The sequence below is a fragment of the Vigna unguiculata genome, chromosome 9 (assembly GCF_004118075.2).
Source record: "Vigna unguiculata cultivar IT97K-499-35 chromosome 9, ASM411807v1, whole genome shotgun sequence".
Classification (NCBI taxonomy): domain Eukaryota; kingdom Viridiplantae; phylum Streptophyta; class Magnoliopsida; order Fabales; family Fabaceae; genus Vigna; species Vigna unguiculata.
The window spans coordinates 40,343,989-40,359,791 of record NC_040287.1 but is presented as its reverse complement, the minus strand read 5'-3'; the positions used below and the strand labels follow the sequence as shown (position 1 = coordinate 40,359,791).

The following is a 15,803-nucleotide window of genomic DNA, read 5'->3' as shown; positions in this document are numbered from 1 at the left end:
TCCTGATTGGTTTAAAGTTCGTAATTTATATTTATAGTAAAGAACCAATAGAGAAAACTATTAGAGTGGGTCAAGTAGTTATAAATTTCGGTGATATGCACAGATGAAATTATGTTTTGTCCTTTTAAAAGATGTTTAGATTGTACTTCATCATCTTATTTTAAAATAAACAAGAGATGAATATCTACTACATTTGAGTTTTTTTATTGAAAAAACAATTGTTTCGATTCTCATCATGATTTTCCGTTAGTTTTAAACGTCATTCAATTTTGACTCTAGAAGATGAAACGGATTTTTTATATAAATATTTGGTTAAAATTCTTTTTTTTTCTTCTAATTCTTATAAAAAAATTAATTATATCTTCAATTTTTAATTGATTTAATATAATTTTATAGTTTTAAAAATGACTCAATTAGGTTATTTTTGTTAAATTTGTGTTGGGTTCTTGGTAGAATTTTTATATCAAATCATTTTGCTTAAAAGGTCTAATTATTGAAATTAATTTTATTTTTTTAGGTGGAGTTGATTTGTATAAATTTTAACCAAAAAATGATTTAATTGAGTTATTTTAAAAATTAACAGACTAAATTGAACCAAATAAAAAGTAGAAATTATTTAAAGTTTTTATAATAGGATTTTTATTTTAATATTTTAAGTTGAAATGCTGAAATCAATAATAAGATGTTTTTAATTAGTTTAGAGTGATACTAAAATTGTAAATAATTTAGAAAAAAAAATGTTATTTTCACGTATTGTTTACAAAGGCTATGTTATGTATCTAGTTCCTAATCACATGAAGGCTTTAAAATAATGTATATTTTTATAAATGTGTTTATTTGATACGGTTCAAATTTGCCCCATTTAAAACTGAGGTTCAACGAAAATATAATGAATGATAAATTTTCATGTAAAAGAAAATTATCAAAAAGTACAAGTTGAAGGTAAAATTTGTAATTAAGTTAACAGAAACTTTAACACCAGTAGTTCGTCTGCATTTTAACAGAAAAAAATTGAGTGTGGAGATTACGAATATTTTCAGGGACAACTTCATTTTACTTTATATACAGAGTACTTTTTATTTGAATATAAAATCTTAAAATTTATTTTAACGACTTAAATAAAGTGCATATATTATGAACTAAAATTGGAAAATTTTAAATAAAAATAATTGATTGGTACGTATAAAATTAATTATGACATTCGATTGAAAGATAGATTATTGTAATATATATATATATATATATATATATATATATATATATATATATATATATATATATATATAAAGAAGCTGGAATATGATTTTAATTGCCTTTTCTGTTGTTATTTTTTAAATTTTGGGAATAGACTGTGTTAATGACAATTATAAAGTTGAAAATTAGGAGTTTACTCAAGATTTGATATGTTAATTTGATTTAGTGAAATATTTTTTAGTCTTCTAAGTTATTACACTCTTTATTTTGTCATGTGATTAGTTTTTAGGATTAAAGAGGGTTATTACTATTGGTGATGCCACAAATGATGATATAATCAATACTTATTACATGAATTTAACAAAGTGATATCGTTTTTAAAAATTTATTGAATTTTTGCAAATTTTGGATTACAATATTTTGCTAATCTTATACATGTGATGTATCAAAAGCATATTTAACTATTTAAAAATAAAATATTTAAGAGTTACTATTTCATAAAAATACTAATGAGATACTCTAATTCATTCTTTTTCAGTGAATTTCTTTTTGTGATAATATAACTGATACAACTTTACCATCACTCAATTTATTTTACATAATATATATATATATATATATATATATATATATATATATAATATAGTAAAGTAGTAGAAAATAGTATACAAATATATAACCCATATATCAATTTTAAATTTGGTCTTACTTATAGAAATAAAAGCACCACTTAAATACTTTCATATATAAAAATTCGGACTAGACAAGTTTCATAAGAAGTGTTAAGTAAATTTATATGAAAGTATAACCGAGAAGAATGTACTGGATATCCACATTAATGTATGTCAAAATTTTCACCACATTATATACTTTTATTTTTTTTAAATGGTTTGAATTATTCATGTACTTTTATTTTAAATGATTTGAATTGATAATGAATTTTGAATGTCTTGTCATAATAATACAAAATCAATTCCTATTATAAAAAATATTACATTTAAAAAAACCCGTCCATTGCACGGATAAAAAGACTAGTATCTATATAATACTCAACTCAAGTTAGACGAGATTTTCACATGTAAAATACTATTCACAATATCATACCACTTATCTTAATATCAATACATTAAAACCATCAACTATTTACATATTTAAAATTAATATAGATAAACTAAAATATATTCAAAATATAAAAAAAAAATATCAATTGAGTGATACTATATAATAAAACACAAATTACATTTAGTTATCTCATCGTTTGAATGAGTTATCACTTGAACAATAAAACCCGTTACTTAAAATATTACTTTATCATTTAAATAAAAAACTTTGTAGTTAAAAAATTTGCATTTAATATTTATTTTGTTTGAGCTATATCATATTATTCAAGCATAACATCAGAAAAAATAAAAAAATTAAGAACAATTAAAAAAAAGAAATCTTCCTAAAGTCTAGAAACTTTCCCAATCAAATTTCAACATCGAACACAAATTCATATCATGAGGTGTACCCTAACTAAAATCAAGAGAAATGGAAGGGACAAAAACACTTTTATTTCTACTTTATTAGCTTATACTACTACTTCATAGGTAAAATCAGGATGTATTCACAAATTAATAGATTAATATAATCAATACACACACAAACATATCTATAATTATAATAATAATAATAATAATAATAATAATAATAATAAAAAATAGAAAAGAGATAAGATGGATTATGCAAATGATGATTGTGGCAGTTGCAAGAAGAAAATAAAACACGAGCTGAGAAATACATGTATTACACATAAACAAAACCCACGCTCTGAATGAACTGAACCCAACCCAACACTGAGTTAACGTTTTGTATTTGTAGCGACGAGTTCAATTTTACTTCCAACACTTTAGCAACTCCGCACCGTCGCCACCCATCTCTTACGCCACTTCGCTCGATCCTTTCCGATTCAAATGTCGAATAGATCCGGTCAGGGAAGACAAGACAACAATAACAAGGGTTTCACCAAAACCCATAACCACAACAACTTTCTCCCCAAAAATCCCAATCCAACCCTCTCAACCTCTCTCAGACAATCCCAACCATCCATCCCCGCCACCACTAGCGGAGCCCCAAACAGAGGCCAGAATGGGAATTTCGTTAAATACTTACCACAAGACGAGGCTGTGGCGGCGGGTCTTGGCGCCGAAGATGGAGCATTGGATCCCCTCGAATCTCAGAGAGTCGTCGATCTTTTGAACACACACTTGTCACGCTTGCTCAAGTGCAAACCTAAGCAATTCTGGACGCAAGGTACTTCACTCAATTATTCTTCATTCGTTCTCTAAGAAAATAATATTTTTTATTTCTTCATTCATCCTCAATCTAATCTTATCTAACCGTGTATACTGAAAGTATTCAACTTGCCATTGAATTGTGTGCTGTAATGTTTTTACCTTTGGAATTGTTGTGTGAAGTTCGTGTCAATGTTTTTAATTGTATTTGCAGTGGCTGCTGACACCTCCCTACATGAGTTTTTGGACAGCTTCTTGCAATTTAGAAGCAGGTGGTATGATTTCCCTCATCGCGGGGTTAAAGGGATTGTCGCTGGTGTTATTGTTGGAGAGCGGGATTTGAGTCGCCGCGTTTTCATGGTATTGTATCGCATGTAAGTTTCTCATGAGTTGGAGTGATGCTCTGTTTTGGACTGTGTTTTCTTTATCTATGATTTTTCGTAAATGTGTGTGCATTGCAGTTCTTCGAATAAAGACCCTGGTGCTCGACCTGCCGATGCCCTCAGTTTGAGAGACCATGGAGGTGGGATCTCATTTGACCTTTTTTAGGCTGTGGACAATGACGGATTTTTTTGTTTGAGTCACCACAGCATTTTTTTTTTTGTTACTAATTACTTTGTTAGCACAGCACGCATACATACTGTGTGGGCTTCATTAGTATGTCTTGGCCCAGGCAGAGGTTGATCTCGCATTGGAACAACGTTTTTGTACGTGTTCTATAAATTTTATGTGTATACAAGAAATAGGGAGTGTCTGGTACTGTGTCAGAACTCGTGTTTCTTTTCTCTATGGACATGGTTCCAAACACCCATATTTGACTTATAGTTGATAAAAATTCAGTCCCTGGAAAAGGTGGCATTTGATTCTCTAAAAATATGTATGGCATGTTGCTTAATTTATCAGTAGTGAATGCATTTAGGGTATAATAATAAAACATGATTTGCATTGATTGGAAAATAATTTCCACTGTGGATTCTTGTCGAGCAATTACCTTATATTTTATCTTTTCTGTATAGTGATTCACCGTTGTTCACTAATTTTGCCTGTAGTTCTTTTGCAGGAGAAAAAGTTGATTGAATTGCCAAAGTTATTGGATATATGTGCCATATACTATCATGAAAATGAAGAATTAACAAGATCACTGGTGAGAATTTCTGTTTGATAGTATATTAAGTGGTATAAGGAAATAGATTCTTTGAATATGCAACAGAAAGGCTGTGTACAATTACCCTTCCCCGTACCTTCGTGAAGTGAGGAGCCTTAGGCCCCTGTATATTTATATCTTTGATACTTCTTTTTTGGTTTATTAAATTATTTGCACAAAATAATAGATGAAGCTCATTAAGACGTTTTCCCTTATTGCTTGTGAAATAGAATGCATGACAATGTTTGTTTTCTCTGCCTTATTTTACTCCTCATATTTCTGAGTTTTTTTGGTTTACTTGAGTTGAGTTATACCTTCTCTGAAAGGTCCAATTACTTAATTAATCGTTATTAAAAATATTGAAGGATACTAATCCAACCTTTTTAATTTGTCTGCATTACACCCGTACACTATGTTCTTTAGCCATCTCAATCTAAGGGATAGTTCTATGTAAGATTTGTTGTGGAATTTAAGTACTTCCTTTTTGTGCATTTAACTTTACTTGCTTACTTTTCTCTTTTTTGTCTCTCAGGTCAGAAACGCCTTCAATGCTCAACCTTGGCTCCATAATAATCTGACTGCAGTAATATCCCATTTTCTAGGAATTGTCAGCACAATGCATGAACGTTGCAGTTCATCATTGGAGGTATTCTTGTAATTTGACCCAGTGAAACCGAATATCCATCATGTTGATTACTTTGTTTTCTGCTTTGAGTTTTATACTGTCTTTTGGTTAACTAGATAATTTTTTTTTTGTTGGTGAGAATATTAATCTAGTTTGTTCTTGTTATGGAAAGTATGTGTTACGTCCTGAATCATATTATTTGTTAAATTGATAAGTTTAATTTTGACGTCCAACAAACTGTTTTATTTCATAAGACTTAAAAAGGGTAATCTTATTTATTTTATGCCATAGTTTCTTGATTCTTTATTAGAACTTATACTTTCAACACAACAAAAGGATAATCTAGGTCAGGCACATGCCTCCAAACATTTCCAAAGAAAAGGTGGGGAGAGGAAATCACCTTTACCGGATACATAATTAACAATAATTTGTTGGATTTGTTGGTATGATGTGTTGAGAGAACTGGTTTGTACCAGGTGCATATATCTCTGTTTTTGTATTATTTGGATGTATAGAACATGCATATTTTGATCTTATATATTTAAGTTAAGTTATTAATTCATCATTTTTAGGTTAGAAGATATAGTATTTAAGAATGACTCCTATACTTTTCTTCTCGAGTTCCCTTTGAACATCCTGTTGACCAATAATGTGCCTGACGATGACCTTTTTTCTCTTCCTTCTATAAGTTATTTGACTTATGGAGAATGCATTAATGGATAGAAATGTTTTCAGAAAACTATTTATAAGTGAATGGATGTCTAAATCTTGATGGAAAATTTATGTTTATAATTATGGTATAAAGGAGAAAATTACAATGAAAATTAAAGCTTTCGTTTGGGGATTATGTGCAGGTTTTATTTTCTTCTGGAAATCTGGATGAACACAATGCTGCTTTTCTTCAAGCTGATCTGCTGGAGGTGAGTTACTTTATTCTTTTACCGAGTTGTAGCCCAAATACCCAATGTTCTTTTACGGGGTGATAAAGCAGATATGAGAAGATTCAAATTCTGTATCTATAAGTTTGTAATTTTCTACATGGGGATAACTGATTGGCTTAGTCCCACTAAGAAAGTTGAGTGGAGTGAGGGAATACCAGAGAGAATGGTCAGCTCATGCGCTCTTAAGCATTTGAGTTGAGCTTCTATCTAGATTGAATGACCAACTTTCTTTTCCAAGTTACTCTCCCCTTTATATGTGAAGTTACCTGTTAACTGCATCATCCAATACCAGAAACCTTCTTGGGCATAATCCAGCTAACCGTGGACATTTTTATACCATAGCTAAATAAAACTTTGAATTTATGGCATTGGCATTGACCACATCAAATCAATTGTAAATAATATTTCCCCTTTATCACAATGTCAGATATTTCATAGACAATAATTACTGCCATATTTTAAGGCTATTGAACTAGAATTTTGGTGTGGAAAATGACATGCCAGGGAGTTGTGTACTGTCCCTGCCATAATTTCTTAAGACTATATAGCATTTAGATTGAGGTCGAGTTTTGGTGTAATGATAAAGTTGCACCCTGGTGACCGACTAGTCAGGAGCTTCAACCCAAAAACAGTCTCTCAGCGCATGCAAATAGAAATTTGAGTACAATTACTTCCCTCCATACCTTTGCTAATGTAGGATTTAGTTTATTCACAATTTATGTACTTGTTCAAAATATGCTGCATTATAATTATGCCATCCGTTTTTTTTATAGGTGATGGACTTTATAAATGATGCAATTGTATCAATGGATTCTTTTGTTTGTGCATACGAACCAGCAGCTGTATTCTTTTCTTGTCCAGTTGAAATGAGGTATCCTTTACCTCTGAAACTTGAATTTTATGATAACTGAAGATTGAATGTGATAAATTTCAATGGAAATGACTTATCAAACATTGCATTTGGTGTATCATGCGTAAAATATTTGTGTTGGTTAGTTTATCTAAATAGAATAGATGATTAATATTTGCCAATTTAAAATTTTCCTTCAAGACTTTGATTTTTTTATTTTCTGTGTAATTTGTTTAGTTATGGGAATGAGGAACTGCTGAACCTCCTTGCCAGATTGCATGATTCACTAATTCCATCATTACAAAAGGGGTTCCGTATGATTTTTTCTGACAAACATGATGGCACAACATCTAATATCTTGGTTAGTCTGAAGATGTTAAAAATAAGATTGGTAAAGTTTGGTTGGCAACTATTGCACTTGTGCTATCTAAGTGATGAAGTGTTCAGAGATAGCACCCCTCTTCCAGCTGCCACTAAGATGTTTCCTGCCAATGTAGAGGACCCAGTCATCAGAGCAGATATTCTTGTTCAAACATTTCGAGATATCAATTCACTATCATCACATTCTCGAGAAAGCCATCAGAAGGAAACGTTTCTTCAAGATGTTGAAAGAAATTTCAATATACTGAGTGGGATTGAGACATTAAAGGATAGTGGTAATGATCGTATTTGTACAGTAGTATATCATGTCTTTCATATATTTGTAGCATAAATTGCTGATCTAGCAAATTTTTTAGAGAGCTAATCCATTTCTCCCTTATAAGATATAAGGTGGAACTAGATCTATCTGATCCTTCAAAATTATATTTTAAATCGTTGCATTTTTCCACATGTTTGCAATGTAGCATATGCTTGGGCCTTTTCCTTTTCTAATCCAGTTACTATGATGCAGGATGGATATTCATTGATAATGAACAGTTTCAATATCTATCCGGGATGATGAGTTCTGTGAAACAGATTTATAAGGACCCATATTCTGCAACGGTCCCTGTGCCAAACCAAAACCAATCATTACTGACGGATGAAGATGCTGCAATTGCAGAGTCGAACATCAGTCAAATTAGGGACCTCTTCCCTGATTACGGTAAAGGATTTTTAGCTGCGTGTCTTGAGGTTTATGACCAGAATCCAGAAGAGGTTATTCAAAGAATTTTAGAGGGGACCCTTCATCAAGATCTGCAGAGACTGGACACCTCGCTAGAGACATTACCACCCGCCAAGCCTACCACCGTGAGTGGGAATGATAAAGGAAAAGGTAAATTAATTGATTCTACGTCAGCATCCTCAAATCCAGATGTTGTCCGGGGGAAGCAACAGACAGAGGGGTCATTGATGTCATCCTCTGCTTCACTAGGAAAATTTGTAAGGAAATCTAGAACTGATTTGCCTGATCGCAGTATTCTGGATAATAAGGACGAGAAAGATACATCAAAAACTGCTGCTATGATTTTACAATATGAATATGAAGACGAGTATGACGACTCTTTTGATGACTTGGGTTTAAGTGTAGCAGACTCTGGATTAGAAGAAAATGAGACACTTGGTGACCAAATAAATGCAAAATCAGGGAAATCGTGGGCAACAGATAGTGGAAACTCGGTAAAAGATGTCCATGATTCAAAATGGGGCTCCAGGAGAAAGCCACAGTACTATGTCAAGGATGGCAAGAATTACAGCTACAAAGTGGCTGGTGCGGTAGCAGTTGCAAATTCTGGTGAAGCTTCACTAGTAACGCAAGCTCAGAAAGAGTTAATACATGGCCTTGGACGAGGCGGAAACCTTCCTCTTGGAGCAGTAAAGAAGTTGACGGATTCGTACAAGGAGGATGATAACCAACCCCAGGTTTCTGAAATGGAAGGCAATGGGATTCCGGCCAAATCTTTTGGTAGGGGTAGTAGGAAGGAAGGTGGAAGACAGATTGCATCTCATCAGCAGCCTGTGCAACAATCTGGTGATTCTGAGGTGGATGGGAATAATCAAAGGGGTAGAGGAAGAGGGAGAGGGAGGGGCAGAGGAGGAGGAAGAAACAATCACCACCAGAAGGACCGATCCATGAAGAAGCATTTCTCTGGAGTGAGCGGTTTTTAAGCGCATAAGTTAGTCATTCCATATTTCTTGCTTGCCAAGATACCATATTTATGCATCTGCTCGGTAACCTTTTGGCTTTTGTCTACATGTCAAACCTTATATGTTGCAGGGTTAAAGTTCCACTGGGTACATAGATATGTTCTACATGGTTCATACATAGTGGCATTATCGAATGTGCAATCGGCAATCTTGATGCCAACATCCTCTACAATATACACAATAGTATAATGTCTGTAAAGGTTAATTTAACTCAACCCCGGAATTGAATTTTGTTTAGAAGGATTCGGGTTTCTTTTAGCCAATATTTCCTTTCAGGTAGGGCATATGAATAAAACTTAGACACTTGCACAATAATTGTGTAATGGTGTTCATCTGGCAGTACGCGAGCTAGTGTCACTTCAAAATTTAACGTTGGAAACAACACGCCCTACCGGTGAACTGTGCCTTAGAAAGGACTTTACCCTTTCACAACGCCATGACACTAATTATCAGTTGTTAATTTTCATTCCAACGATGAGCAATTAATTCTTTTGCGTATTCCTCCTTTTAGTGAACTTGTAACGATTTGTCCAAGGATTTGCATCATATAAGGTTTGTCCAAGGAACTTCTAACTGTTAATTTACACTAATTATTACTTTAATTTACTAGTTTGGAAATTTGTCCAAGGATTTGCATTTTATCATTTATTTCCTTTTCATTAAGGTAACAATGGTATAGTTTCCTTTAGCCACCATACCAGCTATGATTTTTGTATAGCTAAATTAGATGTAAGTTTTCCCTGATTGATGTCATTATAGTATATTAAACATGTGTAGAAAATTTTGAAAGTAAAATTGTGTGTCAATCTCATTCTGAATATAATTTTAGTTTATTTTAACATGCAAATTACTCCTATAACTTCAGATAGTGATAATTTTCTGATTAGGGATCGCATAATTGCATGCTTAAAGGCGGAAAAACTCGTGTCCAACATATGCTACTACAAGTTTTTGCATTAAGGGAGACGAGAAAAACATGTGTCCATACACTTAATTGCTTGTCTTTTTTTTTGTTATGTTTGATTTTTCTTTCTTTGCAACAATAATAATTGTAATCTTTGACTCTTCCATCAAATATTCAACTATTCTTACAAATTTCAATCATTGAAATCAATTATAAAAACTCATTTTAGTCAAAAGAATAATTATAGTTAAAACTTCTTGTTTCTCTCCAAAAAAAGAAGTATTTTATGAAAGCAAGCCTTGATTTTCCCAAAAAACTTAATATACGTTGCAATCTAAGCCATTCTTGTAGACTTCTTACATATATTACTGCATATCAACAGTGATCCCCGGTAATTATTTCCTCCTTTAAATAACTTAAAATGTCTTCAGCTGTGTCATAAGCAAGTTACATTTGTCAACAATACATTTCTATTTCAATCAAAAATATGATTTTTTAAAATAAATTGTTTGACTGTAACTAAAATTTAATATGCCGTCGAATGGGGGCTAATAATCCAATTAAAAGTATAAAAAAAAAAAACAAATATGGTCGTACCTCAAACTTTTATTTTTATTTTAGTCAACTCACATGGCTGCCGCATCCACACGATGGAGGCACCCTTCTTCTCTTTATTATTACAGGAGACAGACACAAGCTTCATTCGGAAACTCCGATGAAATGAAGAACATAACAACCTTCACTTCGACGACGACAACAAGAACAACAATGGACCCCAGAATCTGGAGCAAACTACCTCCTGATGTTGTGGAACACATACTTCTGTTACTCCCTCTCAAGACTCTCTTGAATCTCAGACCCACTTGCAAGGCCTTCTCCTCTCTTCTCTTCTCTCCTTCCTTTGTCTCCAAACACTCATCATCATCATCTTCTTCTTCTTCTTCTTCCTCACCCTTCTCTTCCTTTCTCTTACTCTCACACCCTCAGTGCCCTCTCTACTTCCGTCTCTACGATTCCAACCTTTCCTCTTGGCTCACCATCTCTCCCTCTCTCCCTTTCTCTTCTTCCTTCTCTCTCGCATCCTCCTCCGGTGGCCTTTTCTGTCTCCTCAACCCCTCTTCCTCTTCCTTTCTCGTATGTAACCTCTTTGCCAAGTCCTCCAGAACCATCCCATCCCCAACTCATTCTCTTCACTTCACCCACCTCTCTTTTCTCACCACCCCTCTCACCTACAACTTAGTGCTCCTTTCTTCAAACTCCGCCTTTGTCTATAACTCCGGCCACCACTGCTGGAGGCGCTTCCAGGGATTTCATGCTTTCCTCAACGACAGTTGCCTCCAGCAGGGTACTTTCTTCCACGGCGGCCTCTACTTCACCACCCCGGAACCGTTTTCCGTGGTGCGTTTCGATTTGGAAAGTGGCAAGTGGGAGAGCCACGTGGCTGAGTTGCCCCCACAACTCACTTTCCTGAGGCTGGTCAGTGATGACGACGGAGAGGGGAAACTATATCTGGTTGGTGGTGTTGGAACCGATGGGATCTCCAGAAGTATCAGGCTTTGGGAATTAACGAGTGAAGGGGTTTGGGTGGAAGTGGTGGCGTTGCCTGAGATTATGTGCAGAAAATTTGTGTCGGTTTGTTACCATAACTATGAACATGTTTATTGCTTCTGGCATGAGGGTATGATCTGTGTCTGCTGTTACATGTGGCCGGAGATATTGTACTACAGTGTTTCCAGAAGGAGTTGGGATTGGCTTCCCAAGTGTCCCTATTTGCCTCTGAAGTGTAGCTGTGGTTTCAAGTGGTTTTCTTTTGTTCCGAAGCTCTATGCTTCCGTCTGAGTTATCTTGTTGGGTTATATGCGGTAGCCATAGTTGTTGGATTCGATGCTTTGTTTATTTGTGTTGTCATGAACTCACTGTTGTTGTGAATGTATGATAATAATGATGAAGATGATGATGATGATGCATTTAAGTGTTTTGTGATAACTTTGGGAATTGAAAGGTTCTGATTTTGCTGATTTCATCTTCTTCACTGCAAACGAGATTGCAGAAAAATGAAGTAAGCATTTTCCTTTCTGTTCATGATTATCCAAATGCATGGTTTTGAATTACGTTAGTGTGAGATATCTTTTTCTTGATGCTGTGAATCACTAATTTTCCTTTGATAGTTACCTTCGTTGAAAATTTTCCTTTTAATCAATTAATTAAACTCGTTTTACTCAAACAAACCGAATTGTTTTTGTTTTTAATTAATAGAAGAGATTTTTTTAAAAGCTTTCTTGGCGTATTTATTTTTTATGTAATGTCTTTCTTCTTCATATAAGTTATCTGATTATTATATATCACTGGAATAATTTTTTTAATTCTTCCACAATTTTTTAAATTTCTATTTGCTGAATAGACTCCACAATTAACCTTTTATCTTATATGTTATCTAAAATATATAGAAAATGTCAAGGGCTATGTTAACGACTCCGACATTTATTATTATTATGGTATAAATACACATTTGGTACCCAAACTTTTTCGGAAAGTTCAATGTGGTACCCAAACTTTAGGAATGTTCAATTTGGTACCCCAATTTTCTAAAGAGGTCCAATTTGGTCCTCTCCGTTAAGTTGGAGTTAACACCGTGTCCGTACAGGACACGTGTCAAGCCATGAAATTTTTATTTTTTTTTATTTTTTTTCAAAAAATTAATTTTTTTTTCAAAAAATTAATTTTTTTTTTCAAAAAATTTAAAAAAACTGCCACGTGTCAGTTTATCATCGTGCCACGTGGCAGCTTACAAGCATGACACGTGGCAGTGTAATAGTTGTTTTCAATTTAGTACCCCAATTTAAATTTTTGGTTCAATTTAGTACCCCAATTTTTTAAAATCATTCAATTTTGTCATCTTTCATTTGAGACCAAATTAGTAAATAAGCTTAATTACAACCTATATATATATATATATATATGTTACAATAACTTTTTATAATATATATACATCAAATCATTTCACCTAAATACTTAAATTATTTTATTTTTTTCATTTTAACCTTTGTAATTTTTTATACATGAAATTTTTTACACTTGTAAAAAATAAAATAATTTGAATATTTAGGTGTAGTGATTTGATGTATAAATTCAAAACAATTATTTTAACATGTTTAAATAAATTATAATTAAGCTTATTTACTAATTTGGTCTCAAATAGGAAAGGACGAAATTGGATCATTTTAAAAAATTTGGGTACTAAATTGAACCAAAAATTTAAATTGGGGTACTAAATTGAAAACAACTATTACACTGCCACGTGTCATGCTTGTAAGCTGCCACGTGGCACGATGATAAACTGACACGTGGCAGTTTTTTAAATTTTTTGAAAAAAAAATAATTTTTTGAAAAAAAAATTAATTTTTTGAAAAAAAATTAAAAAAAAATAAAAATTTCATGGCTTGACACGTGTCTTGTACGGACACGGTGTTAACTCCAACTTAACGGAGAGGACCAAATTGAACCTCTTTAAAAAATTGGGGTACCAAATTGAACATTCCTAAAATTTGGGTATCACATTGAACTTTTCGAAAAAGTTTGGGTACCAAATGTGTATTTATACCTATTATTATTGTTGTTTTATACAAATGCAAACATCAGTTTAAAACTTTTAAAGAACCACGCCATGCTTGACTGAAATTCATTAAACACTTTTTCAATACACGTTCTTATGAAACATCAAGACTTTAAAGCACCGATGTGCTGTCATAAAACTAAAAAAGTTTTATTTTTCAAAAAAATTAAATCAAACATCTATTACTTATATTTTTCGTCAAGAAAAAACCTAAAGAATACAGTGGGTGAAAACAGTGAAAAGAAAAGTATAATGAATCAAAATAAAGTAAAAATAAAAGTGTCAAGTCTAAGAGAGATAAAAAAATAATGTAAAATTTAATTATAAGATAAATAATCCATTAAAAGAATTAAACATTCACTCGTAATTATTTAGGCTTAAATACCTTTTTAGTCCTCATTTTCGTAGTGTTTGTTGCGGATGGTCCTCATTTTGACAGAATGTTTTAAATGGTCCTCACTTTTACAGAATGTTTAAAATGGTTCTCATTTTCGCAATTCGTGTTTTATTTAGTCATTCTCTATAACGCTGTTTAAATCATTAACAGAACATTGTACACGTGTCACAATTTGTATTAGGGTGTATTATGTGTACTGTATATGTGTGATAATTAGGTATTTGGGGATAAATAAGTGAGTTAGGGTTTTGGTAAGGAATGTTTGGGCAGTTGGTGAGTTTTGGAAATCTTGTTCCTCCGTTCCCAATTGTTGCTGCAATCTTCTTCTTCCTGCAATCCCATTATATAGGTATGTTACGGTCCCAATCTTTTTCCTTTACCTCTGGTTGTAATCGTTGAAGGCAACCGTGTTGTATCACTTCGTGCACTGTTGGTGGTTCAACAAGAAATAGATTAACCCCGATTTGTAGCTGCAGAGAGATGGTAGCTTTGAGGATGACAAGAACTCCAAAGAATATTGGTAAAAAAATTTGGGTACAATCTATTTTTATTTTTGTGTTAATAATAAATTGGTTTTAATTTTTGGTTTATTGATTTACAGAGTAATGGTTCCAATAATGTGGGCTACAACTTTTTCAAATGGTGGTGTTGATGAAAAGGATGTCATCATCATAACACAAATGAGGCATATTAATGATTTGGATGATTTGGAGAAGTCATTGAAGGTTGCTTAGAAGAGACTGCAATTAGTAACAGGGTTCACTTGTGTTGTTATTGTATTATTCGTACTGTTATTGTGTGTAATCTTTTAAAGTCCAATTTGTTTTGTACTATTATTAAATGAAGAAATGAATTAGTTTGATTATGTTGATATTAGTCCCAACATGTTAAAAATGACATCTTAATCTGAGCATTGAAGTAAGTGATATTGATCTAAGCTTGAAAAAAATTAAATTGATCTAAGTCTGAAAGAAGTTAAATTCATAACATTAATTCATCCTCATCAAAATGCACTACATCAATGTTTTGACAAAAGTGAAATTGAAAGAAGTTTAAGGAAAGTCAAAATGCAGTACATCAATAATGAAATCTACATCAGAAATTTCAAAAAATAACTAAGACGTTTGTAGTTGCTATCATGGTCTCCTCCTAATCTGTAATTTCATCATAAACTGTTGAGATGGTTCTTCTTGTGTTGGTAGTGGTGCTGCTTGACTCTCCACTTCATTCCTTGGTGGTTGAGTTGTTTGAATTTCAGCAGTTGGTACATTCTAAGCAGTTTCAGCAATTGGTGCATTCTTAACAGTTGGTGCATTCTCAGCAGTACAGTACAAGAAAGACGAAGATGAAGAAATTTCCCTAATTGCAAAATTTCCCCTAAATTGAAAAATTAACGTTAATTAGCCATATGTACAGTACACGTAAAACACCCTAATACAAACTGTGTCACATGTACAATGTTCTGTTAATGATTAAAACGACATTATAAAAAATGACCAAATAAAACACAAATTGCGAAAATGAGGACCATTTTAAACATTCGGTAAAAATGATAATCATTTTAAACATTCTGTCAAAATGAGGACCATCCGCAACAAACACTACGAAAATGAGGATAAAAAGGTATTTAAGCCAATTATTTAATAATTAATTGGTTATGAGTTGTAAAATGACGAAATTATACATAAAAATCACTAATAAATGAATTAGTCTTTTTAATCGATGTCTAGGATAC

General features: G+C 32.7%; 2 protein-coding genes across 4 annotated transcripts; both read left to right on the top strand.

Moving 5' to 3' along the window:
- The first annotated feature begins 2,967 nt into the window (after positions 1 to 2,967).
- Positions 2,968 to 9,466, top strand: LOC114163220 (activating signal cointegrator 1 complex subunit 2). Of its 3 annotated transcripts, XM_028047396.1 has the most exons (9): positions 2,968 to 3,486; positions 3,682 to 3,841; positions 3,929 to 3,990; positions 4,517 to 4,611; positions 5,144 to 5,257; positions 6,091 to 6,156; positions 6,951 to 7,048; positions 7,265 to 7,683; positions 7,920 to 9,466. In XM_028047396.1, exons 1-9 carry the CDS (start codon positions 3,147 to 3,149, stop codon positions 9,113 to 9,115), a joined length of 2,550 nt encoding a protein of 849 aa, XP_027903197.1. In that variant the 5' UTR covers positions 2,968 to 3,146; the 3' UTR covers positions 9,116 to 9,466. The 3 variants fall into 3 exon arrangements, with proteins under 3 accessions (XP_027903197.1, XP_027903198.1, XP_027903199.1); XM_028047397.1 differs by lacking the exon at positions 2,968 to 3,486 and having other exon boundaries at positions 3,681 to 3,841; positions 4,528 to 4,611; XM_028047398.1 differs by lacking the exon at positions 2,968 to 3,486 and having other exon boundaries at positions 3,718 to 3,827; positions 4,528 to 4,611.
- Positions 9,467 to 10,656: 1,190 nt separating this feature from the next.
- Positions 10,657 to 12,053, top strand: LOC114164205 (F-box/kelch-repeat protein At5g43190-like). Its single transcript, XM_028048782.1, has one exon. The coding sequence runs from the start codon at positions 10,689 to 10,691 to the stop codon at positions 11,895 to 11,897; it is 1,209 nt and encodes a 402-aa protein (XP_027904583.1). The 5' UTR covers positions 10,657 to 10,688; the 3' UTR covers positions 11,898 to 12,053.
- The last annotated feature ends 3,750 nt before the right edge of the window (positions 12,054 to 15,803 follow it).

Coding starts and splice junctions, on each gene's coding strand:
- LOC114164205 (XM_028048782.1), top strand. CDS start 10,689: ATGGCTGCCGCATCCACACGATGGAGGCACCCTTCTTCTCTTTATTAT.
- LOC114163220 (XM_028047396.1), top strand. CDS start 3,147: ATGTCGAATAGATCCGGTCAGGGAAGACAAGACAACAATAACAAGGGT. Junction 3,842..3,928: donor TTCATGGTATTGTATCGCAT/GTAAGTTTCTCA, acceptor TGTGCATTGCAG/TTCTTCGAATAAAGACCCTG. Junction 7,684..7,919: donor TGAGACATTAAAGGATAGTG/GTAATGATCGTA, acceptor ACTATGATGCAG/GATGGATATTCATTGATAAT.